The 24,308-nt window shown below is 34.9% G+C and overlaps 1 protein-coding gene across 1 annotated transcript; it reads left to right on the top strand.

Moving 5' to 3' along the window:
* Positions 1–635: 635 nt before the first annotated feature.
* LOC122608914 (F-box protein PP2-B13-like) lies at positions 636–4,718 on the top strand. Its single transcript, XM_043781984.1, has 6 exons — positions 636–835; positions 1,158–1,203; positions 1,915–1,992; positions 2,152–2,231; positions 3,179–3,509; positions 4,638–4,718. Exons 1-6 carry the CDS (start codon positions 636–638, stop codon positions 4,716–4,718), a joined length of 816 nt encoding a protein of 271 aa, XP_043637919.1.
* The last annotated feature ends 19,590 nt before the right edge of the window (positions 4,719–24,308 follow it).

Genomic DNA, 24,308 nt, shown 5'->3' with positions numbered 1-24,308 from the left:
GCTACTACTCACTGGTGGGCCTGAGGCGCTGTGCAGGCAAAAACAAGCCGATGTTGAACAACAGGTCAAGGAAAAGAGGGAAAATTTTGAAAGGGAAAAAGCCAGGTGGTTGGGGATCATGGAAGAAAGGAAAAGGCCTAAAAAAATTGTTGCTGTGGAGGTTAGAAAAGCTGCTATGGGAACACAGACAATCTTAAGTTCAGGAGGGAAGGTTCCCACTCCAGTAAAACTAATGAATGTGAAGTGAAGAATCTTGGGGTGTCTGAATGGTTTGAAGTTTATATGTTGATCAAAGATAAAAAGGCTGCTAGCTATGATCACCTTCAAGACATGCTTAAGAGATTTTTCGAAAGGGTACTGGAATATGAAACTAAATTCAAGGAAGATCTTCCCCTTCTGAGAACTATATTTGGCACTCCAGCAACTGTTTCTCAGACAGCAGGCAGAAGGGCACCTAAAAGGAAGCATGCTAACAGAACCTGTCTGCTGACCTCCCTCAAATTCCCACCGATGCTGGCTTGAACCTAAGGCTTCCCCCGAGGGCCTATTTTGAAGAAGGAAGGGTATTGGAGCAACCTACTGGCATCTTCTTCAACAATTTTGCAAATGATAAACTATTCTTTCGCATTGAAGAGATGGAAAGGGCTTCTACTGGATTTCTGGTTGGATTAAGGAAAAGATTTGCAAAAATGGCTAGTGCCAGACCAGTAGTCAGCAGAATAGAAGAAGAGCTGATGAAGCCCCACAGGTTGAGTGATCCAGTGCTGAGGATAGCAAAGCAAGAAGAAGCATTTGAGATTGAAGCTGCTATGGCGTCCTCGAGTACTTTTCATATGTAAACTATAAATGATGTAACATTCTTTTGTATGAAATAAAGATCCTTCCTCTTCCACTATCTCTATGTTTTTAAGTAATTTTCATCCAGCAAGTCTCCTCAGCTAATAGGGGGAGATTGTTAAGTCTGGGATTCGCTGAAGAAGACTTGCTCGCTGACACATGTCGTCAGCAAGTCTTTAGCAAGTCATCAGCAGGTGAAGTGACGTCTTCAGCAAGTTGAATACTACAACATGTTGGTCATGGCGAGAAGAATTCAAATCAAATGAAGACAAGAAGTCACATGGTGGTTAACCAACTGTAATTTGCCTTGAATGGCAAAGGTACATGTGGGACCAAAGCAGGGTTCTCTCTCTCATACCCGATTTGGTATAGAAGACAAGAGCACATGATTCAAGTACCATGAGCAATTGGATGTCGACAAACCACCATCAAGTCACCATTAAAGAAGGCTGTGTTGCCCTTATTCTCCTCTATATAAAGCAACACAGCCACATGTATCAAGTGGTTAGTCACCTTGAAAGTGTGTATCACTTGTAATTGTTTAAGTTTTTAGTGTGTCTAGACTTAGCAATTATCACTGTTCTTTTGTATTCTTGTAAGTCAAGTGTGTAAGATCAACCATGTATACATCGTTTAATCAATTATACATATGATTATCCTTGCATTGAAGTATTACAATTGAACTTAACTTTGTTCTTGTTATTTACTTGCTTACTTACTTTCTTGTCTAACTTAATTAAAACATAAGTTGTGCATTCGTGGACCATCAAAAATCAAGTTGACCGAAGATTGACCAAGAAACAAACACTATAAACACATCCACCGCAATGACGTTTATCACCATCTGTTGCTTATGGTGTTTATGTAGTCTTCAAATTTTGCAATCTTACAAAAGTCTCCAGTAAACCTATGTATGTTAACCTGAAATACAGAAAAGGGGGTGAAACATTTCTTTCATACTTTGCAACATGGAGAGACAAAAACTGCCTGATGATTGAGTTGGAACGATTCATGTAAAGAAGATTTTTTATGTTCTAAGTTACATAATTATGGCACCATTTTTTAATTTTTGTGCAGGTGGAGCATAAAGAAATTGAAATGTCAAAGGAAGTCCAACAAGTATCATTAAACTGGTACTTGAAGAATGTGGACCGGGTGCAAGAATTTCCATCTAAAAGTGAAAGGGATATTTAAGAAATCCAATGATGGCGAAAAGGTCCATATATATTCTATATGTAACAAGATTTATCGATTGGGGGATTAAATGCATCCCCTTTGGTTATATAACAATATGCCTCTTTGAATCATGAATAGGTGTTGCTTTCGGCAAGGGAAGCACTCTACAAATTTTCTGATTTGACGCTCTATAAGTCTAGACCATCAGCCAAGTCCAGGTTTGCTTTTCAAATAACTTCAATATTTCTTCACATTTAAACGTTTATGATTCATGAACATGCAGAATGGAATTAAAAAATAAGGTGCTTGGCATAATACACACAATTGTTTAGACAAATGATAATCGTGTATATATATATGTCAAAGTCCAATGTGTTGAATTATATTGGCCAAACACTTGTAACTTTCTCATGATAAACTTAAGATCATATTCTAATATTTCTATAACAAAATGTAAATATTGTGGATTTGTATGGTTATTTAGTTGCCATCCATGGATGTTGTTAGGTCCAGTTTAAGCTATAAACTGGAGCTCTCCAGCGACATCTGGAGAGCATGCAGAATTGTCCGAAATATTAGAAGTCCAGTTGCATTGTACAGTTTTAGCAACTGATGACTTCCTCCAGTTGAGATCTGAGGACTAGAATCTGAAGACCTTCCAGTTGAAGTCAAAGACAACAAATGGAAGACAGAGATTGGCAATGGCAACAAAGGAACATTTCACAACTTTAAGTGTTTCGATTGTTTAGGAGAATTTCCAAGTTTAGATCAATTGTATTTCATGAGTTGTTAGGATATTTACATTCTTGTATTATCTTGGTTCCGCAACAACCTTGTATTTTATTTAAACAATCAATAAATAAAATACACTTGAAAATTACACATTGTCTCACCAATTTATATACTTGTCATTTATATTATTGCATTGTATTTCTTACACATTCTGTCACCTTAATATATTAACTCCAGTTAACCTGGTACACAATCAATTCAAACTGGTCATATCCAGATTAATTGATTGTGTTGCAAAGTTCACTCACCATTGACATAGAGGTGTCTTCAGCACCCATCTAGTAATAGTTGGGACTTACAGATCTGTCAACAGATAGCTGGCAGAAGTTTCATTTATTGTAATGTAATCACAAAACGTATATGATATATACAGATTTGCAGAAGTGGTTGAGCTTATGCGGCAGCAAGTATTTCTAATTAAGTGCACCATTAAAACTCAAATTTTGTCACCAGATACAACATATGGGTGTTACCTTGTGTACAAGCTCTCGGAAGAATGTAAAGGATTTCATTGTCTTGTGGAAGTACGAGATCTACTCAATCGAGGAAACAAAGAGGCTGAAATTGTTTACTTTAAAACCCCAAGCCCATGGAATGTACATGATATTTTTACTCAGGTTCCACAACAAAGGGAAGATGGTTGGATGGAGCTTAATGTGTGGAAAGCCAACTCTGACCACGGACTTAAGAATGATCTTCTTCATGTGAATTTAAAATTTAGAAGATTTTAATCAGCTTGACTTGTCTCTTACACAGTTGTAAGTTGCATGTCCCTAATGGTTCCTAAAATTAGGAGTCCCTAATCTAACCCATCCCATATATAATATTCTAAAGTTTACCTCCAAATAGATTTCATAGCATTTGAACACTTTAACCAATTCAAGACTTATATAAACACTTAAGTCTCCATCAGCTTTCAATCGTACTGTTCGTATATTGAATGTCAAAGTTCAATGTGTTGACTAATATTGGCAAAACAGTCGTAACTTTCTCTTGATAAACTCAAGATCATATTCTAGTGGATATTTCTATAACAAAATGTAAATATCTGTGGATTTGTGTGGTTGATTTTAGTTGTCGTCCACGGATGTGTCAACAGATATGATATCTGACAGAAGTTTCATTCGTTGGATGTCATTTTCCATGTTTTAATGCTTTCAATGTAATCACATAACGTATATCATATACAGATTGGAAGAGGTGGTTGAGCTTCTACCACAACAAGTAGTTCTTATCAACTGCACTATTGATGCTCAATAAATGTTGTCACCAGATACAATATATGGGTGTTACCTTGTGTTCAAGCTCTCAGAAGAATGTCAAGGATTTCATTGTCCTTGGAAGTACAAGATCTACTCGACCGAGGAAACAAAGAGGCTGAAATTGTTTACTTTAAAACCCCAAGCCCATGGAATGTACATGATATTATTACTCACAAGATGGATGGATGGAGCTTAATGTGTGGAAAACCAACTCTGATAAAGCATTTACGAATGATCTTCTTCGGGTGAATTTGAAATTTAGAAGTTATGAAGGAACTATGTCAGGCCTTATTGTATATGGTCTCGAGTTTCGACCGATGAAAGAATATATTTATATGACAAGATCTCTTGCTTTTGTGTTCCAAATAATTAGTGTTCACTTTCGGTATTGGTAAAAGGTTCTTGTTGATCATGTACGTGGAACCTGAACTGTTACGAATGAGTTAAATTGTGAATGTTAACTTGACATGAAACTCCTGAAAGCAAAATGAAACATTTAGTTGACCTTAAAGGAAAAAAAAAAGGTATTTTTCCTAAAATTCCTATCTACTTTTCTATTTGTTTATTCAGGCTCTGCCAAGGCCTCAATTGTTCTATAGCTTTGATCCGTATTCATCTGGTCCATGCCTGGGTGGTCAGAGTCTAGGTTGAAACTTTGCAATCATGGTTGTGGTTGATAGAGCCACCTCACCAGGGTAGAACAATACCCCATCACCCAGGGTAGTCCATGCCTGAACTTGAGCGGTTGATATATAGCATATGCCTCTGCACTGGCTGTTGTCGCCTTCTCACAGCAGTTCGCACCCAAGTAAAGAAAGCCAGTTCCACCTTCTTTCCCTGTACACGCCACATCGTTGCACGGTGCTGAGTACCCCTCATACCCAGGTGCCAGTTAGGATGGGGATCAGATGGTCCCAAGCACACATATCTCCACCATTCCTGTCTTGTATACCCTACTTCATTAGATACTATCCGATTTACACTCGGAGATTCATCAGAGGTGGCACTTTTGACAGAGTAATGGGTAAACAGGTCTATCGGAGTTAATACTTTGTTTTAAACAGGGTCAAATCAATACAAAATAAAAACTTTATTGCTTGAATGAAACGGTTCAATGCATCAAACATCACCTAGAATGTCGTCTTAAAGCAGAAAACCTCCTAAATCATTGTATTTCATAACTGATCCATTCTTATATCTAAAATCCAAAAAAAAAAAAACAAAACAAGGAGAAGGCTAAAAAAGGGTTTATCCATCAGCTGACCAAGTTTGACCCGTACTAAAACGAATCAATCAATAGATATTTGGGTAGAATGCATCAACATCTGACCTCATCCTTTTATGTTTTATGCCTGCAATTATATCTTTTACCAGGTCCTCCCGATTACTGAACACGCATTCACTGAAAATGCAAAAAGAAACATTGAGCTACTTGAATATAAATAACTGAAACTTGAATATATGAAGGATGTTATTACCTGTACAGTATATTTGTGTGTGAGGGAGTAAGAAACCCGGTACTTTCTGAAAAGCTTTAAAATTATCATTGGGAGCAAGAGGCGCATCACTTAGGACCTGAATAACGCTAGGAAGTAGTCTCAGATCATCTTTAGCATCATGGCCGGCTAAAACCATAAAACACTAATTCACCTGATATAATCTATAAGTAGATGATGTTTGCAGAAAACCCTTCACAATTTATCAAAGGAAGCAAAAGAGATGCAGACTTCTATGATTCTATCCACGCGTAAAGTCCCAGACAGTCAAACTTAGCTTCACACGTATTGAAAGGTTTGCATCTTCATCCATCGTTACAAAGGTTGTTAATGCATAAGTCCAGTAGGCAGGTCACATAACGTTCTATATAAGCATTTTTTTAATTTGACTGGTTTGAGATACAACAATTTGACCAACTCAGAGCTAAATCGGTCAGAATTTCCACATCAAGTGCTGATACAAAATGTTATCATTGCATGAAATATTTCTTCGACTGGTTCCCCATCAACTGGTTCAATGACATCAAGACAATTTCTGAGTTCCCTATATACTTGATGTTTCTAAGATTTACTAAAAAAACTAAATAGGTTCCTTTTGATAGGAAATTTGTGTAAAATAATTATTTCTTTTATGAATTTTTCCCTTAATTTATCTATTTATTATTGTTGTTTAGTTTTTGGATTTAGTTAGCTTGTACACTGTTTGCAATTTCTTTTTAAAGCAGTTTATTTCATTTAAATTGTTTCATTTAAAATAAGCTGTAAAAACAGTGGAAAAACTAATTGGTGCCTGACATTCACGAGTTAATTACTGAAATGGTACTTAACATTTGCGTTATATTACTGGTTTCATATATTTCTTTTCGAAATTACGCTGATCATACCCAATGTATGCAAATCTCCACTCGGACCATACTGGAGGCTAACGACGTCACGTGGCCTTAAAAACCCCTCCACGTGACTTGCACGTGAGGGGTAAAGATGGAATATCGCGTTTCTTAATTACTTAAATGGTACCTAACGTTTGCACGATTTTGCTGATTTCATACCTAATGTTTCTTAATTACTTAACTGGTACCTAATCTTTAGTTATTAATTTTCTTTTATTTTTATTTTTATTTTGAAAGGTGAATTCCGCTTTAAGCCAATGTCTTAAAAACTGGTATTTTAATCTAAATATTTCCGGTATTACTAGAAATACCGGCCGGTACGATTATTTTTAATTTGTTTTATTTTTCTTTCATAAACATTTTCCAAAACTTGTTACAATTTAACGAAAATAGTCAAAATGCACTTATAATCCTTTCAAAAATAATTCCAAATAGGTTTTTCATAACAAAGTATAAGTTTAGAGTTTAAAATGCACTTATAAGAAATGTTTTAAATACCGGTAGATATTAGCCGATATTTCTGGTATTCCTAGATTTTTCTGGTATTGACGTTACGGTATTCCCAATATTTTCAAAAAAGAAAATTTAAATTTATTGTAAAATTAGTTTTATGATACTCTGTTGCTATTTTTGGTTATTTGTGAACTTTAAGCTTATATTTTGTTATGAAAAACCTATTTAGCATTATTTTTGAGTGGATAATAAGTGAATTTGATTATTTTCATTTAATTGTAACAAGTTTTGAAAAACTTTCATAAAAGAAAAATAAAACAAATCAAAAATAGTCCTACCGGCCGGCATTTTCGGTAATACCGATAATACCTGAAATTTTTCCACACCAGTATGACTAAAATACCAGTTTTTAAGACATTGGCTTAAAGCGGAATTCACCTTTCAAAATAAAAAAATAAAAAAATTAATAACTAAACATTAGGTACCATTTAAGTAATTAAGAAACATTAGGTATGAAACCAGTACTATCGTGCAAACGTTAGGTACCATTTAAGTAATTAAGAAACACGATGTTACATCTTTACCCCTCACGTGTAAGTCACATGGGGGGGTTTTAACGGCCATGTAACGACGTTAGCCTCCAGTATGGTCCGAGTGGAGATTTGCATACGTTGGGTATGATCAGCGTAATTTCGAAAGGAAAAGTATGAAACGAGTAACATGGCGCAAACGTTAGGTACCATTTCAGTAAATAATACATTCATACCATAATTGATTAGAACAAGAATTTTACCACGCGCGTTTCCGCGAGAATGACTTTTTTTCACGTTGTATATGAATGAATTTTTTTTCCTTCGAATACATTGTATTAGGTCGAAAACGACCAAGTATAATTTGTACAGGAAATAGTTGAAGAACAACGAAAACACTTGTACAGGATTCTGAAACATTTTAGTTTCAGAGTAATCACTGAGTTTCACTTCAGTTCAGATTAGCCCTACCGAAAGCATTCATTTAAAGTCGAAGAATGAAGACTAAAGAAAGAGAATCATCTCAACAGTAGAACTCAGAGAAGATTCTACCTGATTGAAGACTGAAGCATCTTAGTGTAAAGTACTTACAACACTTTACATTGATTAAGAGTAAACCTTTTTGACTTTACCTGGATAATACCATATTATCCAGAAAAGTACAAGGTTGAGTAAAAAGGTTGAGAATAAAGGTCAACTATCACATTAAAGTGATTTTCACAAACATACTTTATTTACGCATGGTTCAATTCCTTAAATGCTCTCAACCTTAATTGTATGGCCTAGTCCACATCATCATGGACTTTGCCTAAAGTTAGTGGCAAAGTTTTTGGCTAAAATTGTAAAAACCCAAAATTTGGTGGCAAAGGTCAAAAAGACTAAAAATGTATTGTACTTAAAGTCCCCTTAAAATGTACTATTTAATAATAGCTTTTGTACCCGGGGCGTTGCCCCGAAAATATAACGATACGTAAATTTACAACGCATATATGGTGGTTAATACATACAAAATGGTAAACATATATTACAAAAACGTATCATAAAGCCCAAAAGATACAACACGGAAAATAAATAGTGGTGCAAAAGACTATTTAAAAGTTATCCATCAACTACAAAAATATGATAAACTGTCTGTGGTACGGATGGTGGATGTTATTGGTGGTGGTGTAATGGCATCGACGGTCGTAACGGGTGGCAGCGGCGATAGCGATGGTGCTGGTGGTGGCAGTATCGATTTAGTTATTAATGTAAATGTTATTGATGTAATAGTTATAGTGTGGTTATTTAAGAGGTAAGAGTAGATGTTGTAAATTAAGTCCATTGAGACTGTTAAAAGTATTTCAAGTAGATATATTAGGTATTCAAGTAGAGATCTTTAAATAATGATTTAAAAGGGATGGACATTTTAGGTATATCAACAATTTAGATGAAAAAACCGAAGGGAACTAAATGTTTTTTAATGTAGTATAGATATATGTTATATATATAATTTAATGTGTCTATGTTAAAGCTGTATATATTTTGTGTATATCTTAAAGCAACAGAAGTCGTACGTATTGCTAAATCATTAGTATGTGGATCAAAAGAAATAATTTTAGATGGGAATGGGTTAAAAATGTAAAGAAAATCAAAGTTTGATGATAAAAATTGTCATAATATACAATAAGCCAACCAAACCAAACTAGATTAATACCAAGTTGGTGACCGGGTTCCCCAAAAACAACCTATTTGACCCGTCAAACCTATTTGAGTACTTGACCAAAAGCCAACTCGATACAGATCGACCCGATTGACAACCATAACAATTTGGCTGTCAATACTCGACTCAACCCAAAAACAAAACTGGAACCCTTACGAAGATAACCGAGTTAGGGTTGTGAAATCTCGAACCGCCAACCTACTAACCTTATTTTTCGGGTTAGGTTGCGGTTAACCTATTGGGTTAACAGGTCGACCCTCCAATGTCAAAATACTTTTAAGTTTATATAATATTTTTTTAACAGGTCGACCCATCAACCCATTTGACCTGAAGTCAACCCACCAACCCATAACTCATATGACCTATTTGACCTAACCTTAAGTCGCCAACCCGTCAACCCACCAGCTTATTTGACCCAACAACCCAAAACTCGACCTACTAACCCGCCAAACCAATTTTTTTTTCAAGTTGATGGGTTGGTTTGGGTTGACTGTTGTAGGTAAGAGTTGAAAATTCTGACCTGAAATTTTTAATGGGTTGGGTCAGGGTCACAGGTTTTTTACCCATCAACATGCCAACTTGAACTCATTGACAGCTTTACTAACAATAGTCATTATTTACATATCTACATACCTTTTATAAACTACAAAAAAGTTGATTTGATATTTTTATTTGAAAATTAAAATAAGTTGGGCATGTGAACTCGCCAACCCATGTATTAGGTCGGAGTCGGGTCCAACTCATTTTCGAATGACTGTCCCATTCCATTTTTGATAAATTTCAATCCGCCCTAGTTTAATACTCGGTCGTTAAAAGTTACATAATAACATGTACATATAATAGACATTGCAAAAAATATACGTCTTATCATATACCAAAAATGATGTTTAGTATGAAATCGAACATACATTTGAGATAATCTTTAAACACTTGTACAATTTCAAGTATAGTATATATAGAATGGGTTTGATATACATAAAGAGGGTTTGATATACATAAGACCTTTTATAGTTTAAAAATATTATTTTTGAAAAAAAATTATAATTATAATTTGAAAAACATTTACCATAAATAGTTTTAATAAATATTAACTATTGTGTATGTATAGGTGTTATATACATTACTCCATTAAAATGTTGTAAGTGTATGATGAAGTTGTTTATAGACAATAGTCAGACTGCCAATAATTGACTCAACTTGAAACCTGACTTGAAACTATAAGAGATATTCAACCCGTTAACCTAATAACATGATTTCTCGGATCGGTCCAGGTTGAGTTTTCAAGTTGTTAAGTCGACCCGCCAATCAAAATTTTAAGTTTGTAAATGATATTATTGATAGTTTTTTTTTTAAAGTTCAATGAGTTATTTAAGAGAAACGTATTTTTTTGGTAATGAACATCTAATTATATAATATTTGAAAGTAGTCAAAATATTGCATTACTTGGGTTATTATATTCAATCCTTTTTACAAAACACTTCATGCCAATAATAAGATAAAGTCTGTTAATCAATTAGGGCTAATTTTTCAACTCTCGATAGCCGATTTCACTAAAATGTGAAATGTCTCGAGGATGGAGTATAAACAAAAACAACTTTATAAACGTTAGAAACACACGTACCATTATATTAAGCCCATTTCACTAAAGTGTAAAATGTCACGAAGATAAAGTTTAAACAAAAACAACTTTATAAATATTTTAGAAACACACGTACCGTATTAGATTAAAGGCTTTTTAATTAAACAGAAAAAAATGTATCTAATATTAGTTCATTTAAAGTTTATTTTAGTGGGGGAAAATAAATAATCATTGTTGATAAATAAACAGTATATATAAATTGATAAATTTCTTAGCTACAAACCAAATATAATTAGCCTTTTGATTTTTTTAATGTATAAATGGATTACAGAAGTATAAATTTATGAATGTTAAGTTATGTTAAAAGATTTCCAACTCATTAAGAATTTGAATCTATTTTATTTATATAGTTTTTCTTTAAATTCAATTTTTACCAAATATAAAAATGACATTTAATAGTTTCTAAATATAATCCAACCAATCAGAATACAAGAAAATAAAACTCTCAGTCAATCAGAAGCGAGAGAATTTATTCTTTTTTTCTCTCTGCTATATCGGCAATATATATATATATACTAGGTCTTCTACCCGCACGATGTGCGGCTGTTAAAAAATATAGTTAAAAAATATAGTTAAATTAAGTTGGCTAAAGGTTTAGAATGTATACGTCAACGGCTATTAATAATTTGTTTTTCTAACTTTATATACACTGATAAAAATTCATCTAAATTTTAAGTGGTAACATCATGTATTCATACGTTTGATTGTGGACTTGTAATTCTTGATGATAATTTATCAGCTTGTAGCAAATTTTTTACAATATTAAAACCCTTTGGATAAGGCCGTATCATTTTAACTAAACATACATTACTTAAAAGAATATAACTTTAAGAAATAAACTCTATTGCAGTTGTGGTTTTATTAACTAAATAAAATGGTACTTGTTTTTATTTAAAAATGAGTTTTGATAGTAAATATGCATAATAATTAAAAACTATTTTGTCTGTTTGCAAAACAAACTCTAACGTAATATTAAATTAACCCTTACATTAAGCACAAAGGCTATTAACTATTTTCTTTTGCTTGTTTCCCTGTTTGGCTTCTCGTATTAAATATTAAATTAAATAACATTTTCTCGTGTCTCCTTTTCTCTTTTCTTTTTGTTATCGGATAGCTAGGTAATATATGATATGTTGATATTTGATTATATTTATGAAGTAGAGATCTGATCATATGATATCTACCAAAAAAAATAATTCAAGAAGTAAATATTTGTCAATAATTAATAAGAGTTTGTGTGATTTGAAAGATTTTTGCCAAAATAGTTTATTTTTATTTATACAGGATATGAATAAATCTATGAATTATATTATACTATTGTTATTTTATAATGTTTAAATAGAGGTTATAAGATAAATATTGTATAAAAATACATGGAAATGTCACATAGGTTATAATCTTACGTGACAATTTTATAAAATAGGTTTGATTTTTACAAGTTCTAGAATTATTCGAATTCTTACTGTTTTAATAATTATATAGATATATCTTAACCAAGTTAGTTAGAATTAATCAAAAGCTACTGTAGCTCTATTGATTAGATTTAGTATATATAATAATTTGATGCCCACTAAGTATTGGAACCTTCCCAATTGAGCACGTGTCGAAACCGGCGATGCCAGATGAGGAGATTGGCCGAAGGCGCAGATATACCGACAATTAACCAATTTGAACCATTGAATAACTCTGTATTAGTTAAAGAATTATCCACCGATCATTTTGGTCTTTTTTTTTATAAAAAAATTTCGTTTTATCTGGGAGGGTCATTGGTGAATGACTCAATAGTCATGAATTGTAGGCTGACCACCCTATGATAATAATAATAATAATAATAATAATAATAATAATAATAATAATAATAATAATAATAATAATAATAATAATAATAATAACGACGAAGAAGAAGAAATTGGCAGATTTATATGTCACACTTGTCACTCAGAAGGCTGAATCTATGTATTCTTTATCTACTCGGCAGATGGCGCTATGGAAAACTCAAAAGGAGGACCATACTTGGGACTAGTTTAGGGTGGTTCCTATCTGTAGGTTAGGCCAGACTATGAATGCTATGACCTATCGACGTGTACTATGTCATCGACTTGGTATTCCTCTTTTCTCTGTGCAGATGTCGTGTTCAGCTTGTTCGAGGGTCTTTATGGGGACCATGTTGTATCTTGTGCTGGTTTAGATGGTATTAAACGTCGACATAACATAGTTCGCGATACCCTAGTTGACATATGCACTCGTACGGGGATTTCAGTTCGTAAAGAAGTTGATATCGGGCTTAGTGGAGAAAGAGACACACGCTTACGTCCTGCCGACATGTTGTTGTGCTCGTGGGATAGGGGTCTTAATGTAAGTGTTGATTTGACATGCTCAACTCCTTTGACGCAAATGGGTATGATTGATTTTTTACCTGGTCGTGCGGTAACTGAAGCAGCGCAACGTAAGCGTGTTAAGTATGAGGCTAAGTGTACTGACATTGGATAAGGGTTTCTTCCCTTTGCTTTCTCTTCCTTTGGAGAACTTGAGAATGATGCGCTAGCCTTACTAAAACGGATCCGAACGTTCTCTGTGACTCAAGACATTATTGGGGCACCTGCTTCTACTCATACTTTTCATAGGATTATCTTTTAATAGCTAGGTGTGGTAGCCCAGATAGTATCGCGACTCTCCACTAATTTCTAGTAAGTTTTATGAAAATTTAATTAAAGTGTATTTATAATAATAATAATAATAATAATAATAATAATAATAATAAAAAATTACTTCGTGTTAGTTAAGGAATTAGTCCACTAACCATTTTGGTCTTTTTTTTATTCAATTTTATCTGGAGAGTCATAGGTCATGAATGATAAGCTAATTAATTTATAGAGAAATTTTCTCAAAGGTTTTTCTATTTAATTCCTGCAGTTTCTGCTTATGATAAGCTAATAATAGCGTGCTCTCTCTCGCTGGATTTCTCGTCTAAACTCTAAACTAAAAGCAACAAAAAAATCAAAACATAATATACCCTCTTCATCGTCGGTCTCTGCTGTGATTTCAAGGTTTGCTGTGATGCTGCTCATGTTGGTGGCTTGGTAACGGTGTCTCGGTTTTACTATTTCAAAGGAACACAGCATATGTGCTATTTGACATTACGAGTTTAAAAAAAGGTATGGATGTTATTAATTTTTGAAAATAAATTTTTGTATACACTAACTTTAATATCTAACTAGATTTTAGGCAGAATCAGATACATGGAATTAACAACATTATCAATATAAGATTTAGTATATTGAACAAAAAATATACTTATACGTTAAATGAAAAAGTATACTTAAAAAGAATTTGAGATATTCAAATATTAATACTGAATGCTAAATCATATTAAAGATGGTTGGTACAACAGGGTTTCTTTTATACAAACTCTTCCAGATAATCAATATCTTAACTTTGATTACACAATTGATCAAGTTCTCATTAATGTCTTGCAGAAAAGTAATTTTATTTTCCTTAGTCATGATTATTAAGAACAATAAAAGTAGCAACTGGTTTGTGGGGTTTTCAATAATTTCGTTTGTTGTGATTTTATATGTAGTATTCAGTTTATATAAAAAAAATCTATATCCTAAATATATATAGTTAATTCCAATTACTAATTATATGAATGATTATCCTAATTATAGTCTAATTACAATTATTAATAACAACAATATTACATTAATTTGATTACAAATAATATAAAAAAAAAACATTGATAAAAATAATTATTCGTGTTAATTCAAATGTTGTAACATCTCAAACTTTTAGCTATATTTTGTTATTAGATAGAAATTATGAAATAAAGTATTAATTATTTTTTTGGTTAAAGTGTAAATTGGTGATAAAAAACTAAATAGTGTAAAGTGTAAATTAATTTAGACATGTGTTGAATTAACTAATTTCAAGAAATTGAGGACTGTGATTGGTCAAATAAAATTAGGTCAATTGCCTTTTAATAAATACTAAATTATTGACTTGTGTAATATGCGAGGAACATATTTAAAAATATATTAAAATTAGTTTTCGATCTTAAGACATGTAATTACATAGACATATAATTATGATATTATAAGGACTATTAAGAGAATTTGTTAGGAATATTATGTCTCATATATGAATGAATTTGTTCACATATATCATTTACATAATTATGGATATCATAATAACATATAAAGATTGAATTGAAGAAATTTACAATATTTGTAATAAATTTATCACGCATAGAGAGTGTTTGAGATTATGTTTTAAAATAATTATTTGATTATTAAATTTGTAAAACAAAAAAAACTAAAAAAGTATTTGAAGAAAAAATGATTATCTACTATGAAAACACATTTATGGAATACATATATGCTTTTCAAAAAACCACAATCCTAATTTGAAAAGGGAAAATCTCTTTTGAAAAAACAGACCACCCCCTACCCCCTAAATACATCAAATAATCCTACATTTATACCATTATCAAAGATGAAATCTTCCTCTTTACTCTAAAAGGTAAAAGATTTACACAATGGGCTAACCCTACATTGACTAAAATAAATGATATTAACTTTTAGCTAATAGGTTGGTAATCCATTGGTAAGATCTTAAACCTTGAGAAAATACACCAGGCTACGAATCTCACAATCTACATTTGTAGAAAGGATTATTAGGGGGGTTTTTGAGAGCCTTTGAATTGGTTTTATCCCTGGCATACATGATTCAAGTTTCGTATATTACCCAATTTGATGTCATTATGGTCTCTCAAATACTAACTACTAAGTACTAATTACTAACTCGATCTTCAAAATAATAATAATAACAACAACCTTTTTTTATTATAGATCCAGTTTTCAGCTAAAAAAATCTAAAAAATCATAATGGCATATGTTATCACAATACTTTATACATAACTCCTTATGATTATTCGGGTATTATAAACGATGAAAATATCATGCTTGTATCTTGGATAACTATTCACAACCAATAAATGGTAATATGGGTTTATTTATTCTTCTATTATTTACTAAGTTTACTTTTTATGCTAAAATTGTTGTCAGATTAACTCAATTATTAGTTTTCAAAATGTTTCAATAGAGGAAGAATTTAGACGAAACCTTTAAATGTATATGTAAAAAAAACATTTTTATGAAGATTAAACTTATAATCATCTCATTCATTAGTTATTAGTTTTTCACATTATCTATAATTAACTTTTACAAGAGATGCAAATAAATAACAAAGTAAGTATAACATTTATATTCTAATAAACTACATACACAAGTACAAAATAATACAATAGAGATCTGTTAAAATGACTTTAGAGACCTGTCTAAAAATCGGTCTCTATGACTATTGATCTTTCTAATAGAGACCGATTGTCAACCGGTCTCTATTCTAAGAATAGGGTCCAGTTTAATTCTAATTAAGTGGTCTCTATTCTTTGTTCCCGCTTATATAATATCTTCCCGCCAAACCCATAAAGACCGGTTGTATAAGTATAGAGACCATTGTTTTAGAAAACAACCGGTCTCATTTATTTTACCGGTCTCTATTGCCCTAAATTTGTAGTAGTGATAGCATCAACGGAGACTATCAACAACATCTAAAGCAATGATCACATGGATAAATGATATAAATTAAAAAAAATTATGAGAATAAACTTGAAATATAAAAACATAAAGAAAATACCAAATGCAACACGTATATCCAGGTTATCATCAACAAATCAAAGAAACACGGAAAGATATAGGGATCGACACTATCAGCAAATCTGTTAGATATTTTGACTTTTGTTACCCATAAAAGTTAAGCTTGCATGGGTGATTAAACATCATATAATTTCAAAGTTTGAACCCACTGCAAAATTACTTGTTACTCTAACAACTCCTTCAAGATTTTCAAAAAAAGATTGGACTTTAAAAGTCGAAATTGATAGTTCAAATTTTGTCTCTATTTTGTTTCAAATATATATATATATATATATCATTACTAATTATAATATTTTCATAGATTTTTTTTGTAAGGCAACAAAAATAAAAGAAAGAAAGGCTGCTATTGCTTAAAAAATAAGAAGAAGATTATTAGGCAACCAAAATAATAGAAAGAAAAACCGATATTGCTTAAAAAGAAAATGAAGAAGATTATTTGATTATTTTTTTACAAAGGTAATAAACAAAAAGTAAAAGAAAACAAACCCTAAAAACAAACTAAAAACTATCAAATTGCTTAAAAATATATAGAGAGAAAATAACCTTTTTCATAACAAGATATACCATGAATTCTTCGTAACAATAATTGTTTCAATCTAATGTTAATCTTAGTGTTGCTTAAAAAAATGTTCTAGTTGCTTAAAAATTAAAAACCCCATATAATGAACAATGTTGAAATCATATAGTTTTAATCATGTCATATCTCATGTTATATCTGATGGTCCACGGATGCACAACTTATGTTTAATTTAGAATACAAGAAAGAAAATAAGCAAGCAAGTAAACAACAAGAACAATGTAAAGTTTAATTGCAATACATCAATGCAAGGATAATCATATGTATCATTGATTAAACGATGAATACATGGTTGATCTTACACTTGACTTACAAGAATACAAAAGAACAAAGATAATTGCTAAGTCTAGACAGATAAGAAAACCTTGAGCAATTACAAGTGATACACACTTTCTAGACGGCCAGACGCACTTAGCACAATGTGGCTGTGTTGCTTTATATAGGGGAAAACATGAGTCAACACAGCCTGCTTTGATTGTGACTTGATGGTGGTTGTCGACTTCCAGTTGGCTCATGGTACTTGAATCATGTGCCTATTGTCTTCTATACCAAATCGGGTAAGAAAGAGAGAGAACCCTTGCTTTGGTCCCAACATGTACATTTACCATTCAGGGCAAATTACAGTTAGTTAACCACCATGTGACCTTTTTGTCTTTATGTAGTTTGAATATTTCCCGCCAAGACAAACTTAGGTCAGTATGCATCTTGCTGAAGACGTCTCTTTAGTTGCTGGTGAATTGTTAGAGACTTGCTGACAACGTGTGTCAGCCAGCAAGTCTTCGTCAGCGAATCCCAGACTTAACAATCTCCCCCTATTAGCTGAGGAGACTTGCTGGATGAAAATTTCTTGAGAAAACATAGAAATAATTGGAAGAAGAAGGTTCTTTATTTCATAAACTAGACAAGTTACATCATTTACAATTTACATATTAAAAGTGCTGGAGGACGCCATAGCAGCTTCAATCTCAAAAGCTTCTTCTTGCTTTGCTATCCTCAGTACTGGATCATTCAACCTGTGGGGCTTCATCAGTTCTTCTTCAATCCTGCTGACTACTGGTCTGGCACAATCCATTTTTGCAAATCTTTTCCTTAGCCCAACCAGAAATCCAGTAGAAGCCCTCTCCATCTCTTCAAGGCGAAAGAATAATTGATCATTTGCGAAATTGCTGAAGAAGATGCCAGCAGGTTGTTCCAGTACCCTTCCTTCTTCAAAATGAGCCCTGGGAGGAAGCCTTAGGTTCAAACCAGCGTCAGTGGGAATTGGAGGGAGGTCAGCAGGCAGAGATCTGCTGGAATGCTTTCTTTTTGGAACCCTTCTGCCTACTGTCTGAGTAACAGCTGCTGGAGTGCCAAATATAGTTCTTAGAAGGGGAAGATCTTCCTTGAACTTAGTTTCATACTCCAGAATCCTTTCGAAAAATTTCTTGAGCATGTTTTGAAGGTGATCATAGCTAGCAGCCTTCTTATCTTTGATCAACATATAAACTTCAAACCATTCAGACACCCCAAGATTCTTCAGCTTCACGTTCACAAGTTTTACTGGAGTGGGAAGACCTTCCCTCCTGAATTTTAAATTAGTTTGTGTACCATGGCAACTTTTCTCACCTCCACAGCAATAATCTTTTCAGGCCTTTTTCTTTCCTCCATAATTCCCAACCATCTGGCTTTCTCCCTTTCAAACCTTTCCTTCTTCTCCTTAACCATCTGCTCAACATCTGCTTGTTTTTGTCTGTACAGCGCTTCAGGCCCACCAGTAAGTAGTAACATTCTCTGCTCACCATCCATCTCATCTTTTTCAGCAAGGGCCATACTGGCAATGAGCTCTAAGTTTTTTCTTTTAATTTTCTTTCTTCAGCTTTCTTCTATCAAGCTCCTCCAGTGCCTCTTGTTGAGTTTTTCCCTCAACAGTTAGAGCGAGAATGTCAATCACTTGGAATTGATTGCCTGCTGGGGAGATGATGGAGAGATTGTCAGCATTAAGATAATATTCTGGCCTTCTACTTGCTGGAACCCTTGTAGCCTCAGCCCCCATTCTTTCTAACAATTGTTGCCTGGCAGCTTCCTGACCTGCTGCAATAATGTGAGGGCTGAGCATTTCTTCAGCAACTGCATCCTTTTGGGGAGCATCGATCACCATTAACTGTCGCTCCCCCATAGTATTTGTCTCCCCCTCAGCATCAGCAGGGGGAACGACATTACTTTCCACGTCTTGTACAACCACTATTGCCCTTTCATTATTGGTAGTTTCGGTGGCTGTACAAGTGTTGTCATTTTCATCTATGAGCTTATCAGCAGTTTCTTCAATGAAATCATTAGCAGCCTTCTTAACTGCTTCAGAGACAAGATCATCGAGAGCAGCATCAAGTTTCTCCCCCTTGGAGGTAGTATCATTGATAACTACCTCAACTACTGCTGCTGGGGCATCTTTCTTGTTCAGAAGTTGGGTCAGAAGGTTCTTAATCTCAGCAACCTCTGTTTCCAACTTTTGCTGGCACTTACGATCTTCCTCAGTGAATGAAGCTTGAGGAGGAGGAAGACTGGCCACACGAGTATCCAAGGCATGAATAGCCTTGTTGTTGTCTTCCACTTTGGTGATAAGTGGAGAGACAAGATCAGCAAGATCTTTAAGTTCAGCAGCTGCTGAGGAGCTGCTGGTAGATGCCTTCATAGCCATGACTTTGGTGGCGTTTACAGATTTGCACAGCGATCGACTTGTCCCCAGAATAATTTGCTGATCTTTTTTGATAGAGGAGATAGATGTGCGCAGTTTTTCTTGATCAACAGCTAGGGAGATGGATTTTTCTTTGATGCTTTCGATGCTGGCACTGTTTTCCTGCTGCCTGACATACCAGCTTTTTAGTGTTCGTACCAAGGCGTCATCTTCAGTATCTTTTATTTCAATGGCTAGATGAGCAGCCTTGGATATGTCATTCAAAGTTTCTTCAATTCTGGCAAGCCTTTCAGAAGAGTGAGTATTATAGGTAATGCCCAGATCTTTGGCAGTCAGTGGAATATTGGCAGATTTTCTAGCAGTTTGGCTTTCAAACATGCTGGGGAAGGAAGAAGGCATGCTGAAGGAAGGCATCCTCAGTGCAGTCATATCAAGTGCCCTCACTGCTGGTGTGGTTTCACCAGCAGGTGCATCAACCAGAGCCTCAGTGCTTGTCTCCACAGCTGCTTCTATTTGAACTTCCATAGAGGCTGCTGCATTGTCATCATCAGCAGCCATTTCAGGAGAGACAACTGCATTATCATTAGTATCAGCAGCAGTGTCCTCGTCATCATCCTCCTCTAGGTCACTAGCAATTTGTTCATCAGCATGGGTGGAGGAGTCCAGCTGGAATTCATCAATGGTGAATTCTTCTAGTTCGAATTCACTTCCCTCAACATCAACCATCTCATCATCCGGCTCATCAAATCCAGCACCTTCTACTTCACACGTTTCACCCTCATTCATATGGTCATTTGGTCCTTTAGGGTTTTCATCAATGATTGTTTCATCATGTGGTTTAGCAACAATACCACCTTCAACATTTTCTCCTTCAATCACACCAGCACCCTCACTTGCAACAACATTTTCACCTCTAACCACATCAGCACCACCTTCACCTTCAACCAATGCTGCTTCAATAGAGTGATTTAATGGTGTAGGGGAACCGGGTGCCTCAAAGTCAGTGTGTTGTTGCACCAACTCATTATCGGCCGTAGAATTTGCTGACTCTAGCAACACCTGTGATCTGGCTGCTGTCAGCGACTCAGAAGGTTGAGAAGAGGGAGGAATTATAGGGGTGGTTGACTCAACTCTAGTGGGCTGGGTTGACCCAATATCGACACCAACCTCGCCTACAGAAGTTTGAGGTGGCTGATCACTGTTTCCCTTATTCTCGTCAGCAGTCTGTTGGGAGACTGCTGATGGGTTGGCTGAAATGTCCTTGGGCCGTGAGGACTTCTTAACCTTAGTGGTTGGGCCCTTTGATACTCGCTGCTGCTGTGTTGGGACAATAGCAGGAGGTGAGATGGAAGAGAGTTTTTGTAATTTCTTTTTGGTTTTCTTGGGAGCTTTGGAGGCTGCTGGGGGGATTACCAGCACACCAGCTCCAGCAGGGTTAGGAGCATACTGCTCAGGATAGACAGAAAGTAGTACCTGATGCATAGCAGGAGTGAGTTCAGCATATTTTGCTTCAAATAATTCAGGATCGCATGCTGGAGTCTTATAGATAGTGTTGGCGATCCTTGGAGAATTGATGTAATTTGCTCCAGCGATGATGTATTCATTTCCCAACTCACTTTTGAAGATAAGTGAGAGGAATCGAGCGAAAGGCACTGAACTTGACCTATTTTGATGGAGACTTTGCCTTTAAGATCTTCAAAAATAACTGCTGCAAAGTCCAAGAAACGTCCATGTGCCAGTGCATAAATGATCTGCATCTGGCCAGCAGTGGCTTGATCGAATGAGCCACTGTTTCCACCTAGACATTGTATGACATGGGTGAACAGCAACCTCCATACCCCCGGTAAAAACTTCTTTTGAGGATTGCTGTGCACAGCTTGCACTGGCTCCACATTTGTACCATATCCAATGGAGGCCAGCCAATCCTTCCATACTTGGTTTGGAACCATACCAACGAATGGACGCTCTTCAGATTGTTGAGGAAGGCGAAAAGCCCTTCTCAGTGAACTAACAGTGATGTCAATGCTGTACTTTCCCTTCAGTACAGTGCCAGTAACTGTATCATTCACCTTATCATATGTACATGTCCACCAATATTCTCGTAAGAGATGAAGAGGCATCTCACCAGGGTCTCTGTACAGAGCCCTTCTGACATCACACCCCATGATGAAATCCATCATAGAGTAGTACCCTTCTACATTCTTGGGTACTCCTTGAGATCCAAGATAGTTGTTTGCTTTAACAGTAAGTTTAGAAGCTTGAAAGGAAACATGAGGAGAAGAGGAAATCCCTTCAGGATCAAATATTTTGGAAGTGAGATAAGTAGGAACACTTCCAGAAACAATGTTTTCATGAGGAGTTTGAGCAGAAGAAGAAGCCATTAGAGAAGTTATGAGAGAGGATGATTAAATGAATGAAGGATTAGATGAATGAAAGATTAGATGAATTTGAAAGAGAGATTGAGAGATTTGAGCAGTTTAGAGAGATAAGTATTAGAGAGAAATGAAACGTAAGAGTATGGATATAGACGTGATTGGGAATATATGTGGTATGGGAGTGGGTCCTATGTCTGTAAAAGTGAACCGTCATTTTTTCTCTCACATACGTAGTGTGAAGATATTTATTAAATTTAAAAAGTAAAACTAGAAAAAATTTCTATGTTGTACCAATGATCGTGCAAGGAAGCGTTTTTATTTATTTATTACAAATACGTATGTGAGTAACGTAAACAGGTAGTTTGATGAGACATGTACCTATACGCCGACTATACTCGAGTGTATACGGCTATACAGTGTACAAGTAGCCCATTTGGGAGAAAATCGAGGTAACCGTTTGAGATATATATAATATAATATTAATAAAAATAAGTAGTGGAATACACTCAGATATCTAGAGGTATCCACTGAAGGGTTGTATAGATTTAAAGAAATGGTTACCAAGTTTTAATCAGCATCTTAACAAAATAAAAGAGGTAGATGCTGATGAATATTAAACAATTTTTGGCAAATTGTCAGCCATCAACGGATTTTAGACGTCTGTACCAGCAGCCGTTTGCTGCTGGACTAGATAGGGACTTTCAACACCCTATTACTTTTGTTATGCTTTTTCCCAAAGCATCAGGGATCAACGGATTTTAGACGTCTTTACCAGCAGCCGTTTGCTGCTGGACTAGATAGGGACTTTCAGCACCCTATTACTTTTGTTATGCTTTTTCCCAAAGCATCAGGGATCAACGGATTTTAGACGTCTTTACCAGCAGCAAACGCGTTTGCTGCTGGACTAGATGGAAACTTTTGGCTTTCCATTGCCTTTATTTTGCTTTTTCCCAAAGCAACAGGGATCAGCGAGTAGAATGAAGAGCTCGCTGATAAATTTGACTTAAGAAGTCGCTGCTCATCTTCATAAAAGGAATATGGGCAGCAAAACATGAGTGATCATGTTGAATTTGTAAAATCACCATTTAACATACCCAACCTGCTGACGAGATCCTTGAATCTCTTTTCATCTAGAGGTTTAGTGAAGATGTCCGCAAGTTGGTCATCAGTGGGGATGAAGTAAATTTCAACATCCCCTTTCATGACATGATCACGAATGAAGTGATACCTATTGTCAATGTGTTTAGTTTTGGAATGCTGAACAGGATTATGTGTGATAGCAATAGCACTTGTGTTATCACACATAATGGGGATTTTGGAAAAATTTAGGTCATAGTCAGCAAGTTGGTTTTTTATCCAAAGGACTTGTGCACAACAGCTTGCTGCAGACACATACTCTGCTTCAGCAGTGGAGATGGAAACTGTATGCTGTTTCTTACTAGACCAACTGGTCAGCCTTCCCCCCAACAGTTGACATCCACCACTGGTACTTTTCCTATCTAACATGCAACCAGCATAGTCAGAGTCAGAGTACGCAACTAAGTCAATGGAAGAATCCTTGGGATACCAGAGACCTAAAGAGGAGGTCCCTTTGAGATATTTGAAGATACGTTTGACAGCTAGAAGATGAGACTCCCTTGGGGATGCTTGATACCTTGCACAAAGGCAAGTAGCAAACATAATGTCGGGACGACTCGCTGTAAGATACATTAGAGAGCCAATCATTCCACGATAGAATGTAGGATTCACATGCTTACCATCAGGGTCAGCATGGAGATTGTTAGGAGGAGACATGGGAGTTGACTTAGTAGTTATATTAGACATATCAAATTTGGCCAGCATGTCTCGGATATATTTTTCTTGGTTTATGAAGATGCCATCAGTGAGCTGGCGAATTTGTAAACCAAGGAAGAAGGTTAGCTCACCCATCATGCTCATTTCAAAATGAGAGGACATTAGTGAGCTAAATTTGTTGCAAAGTTTCTTACTAGAGGATCCAAATATGATGTCATCGACATATATCTGTACATAGAGAACTTGAACACCCTTTCTATAGATAAAAAGGGTGGAGTCTATAGATCCTCGCTGAAACTCATGAGAAAGAAGAAATTCAGAGAGAGTGTCATACCAAGCTCTGGGAGCTTGTTTAAGACCATACAATGCTTTGTAAAGACGCTAGACGTGGTTTGGCTTGGTT

This window comes from Erigeron canadensis, chromosome 7 (assembly GCF_010389155.1).
Source record: "Erigeron canadensis isolate Cc75 chromosome 7, C_canadensis_v1, whole genome shotgun sequence".
Taxonomy (NCBI): Eukaryota; Viridiplantae; Streptophyta; class Magnoliopsida; order Asterales; family Asteraceae; genus Erigeron; species Erigeron canadensis.
Note: the sequence above shows the minus strand (reverse complement) of the source record. Positions and strands in the feature narration are given on the sequence as shown.

Coding starts and splice junctions, on each gene's coding strand:
- LOC122608914 (XM_043781984.1), top strand. CDS start 636: ATGGAAAGGGCTTCTACTGGATTTCTGGTTGGATTAAGGAAAAGATTT. Junction 1,204..1,914: donor TCTCTCTCATACCCGATTTG/GTATAGAAGACA, acceptor ATTTTTGTGCAG/GTGGAGCATAAAGAAATTGA. Junction 1,993..2,151: donor ACTTGAAGAATGTGGACCGG/GTGCAAGAATTT, acceptor AATCATGAATAG/GTGTTGCTTTCGGCAAGGGA.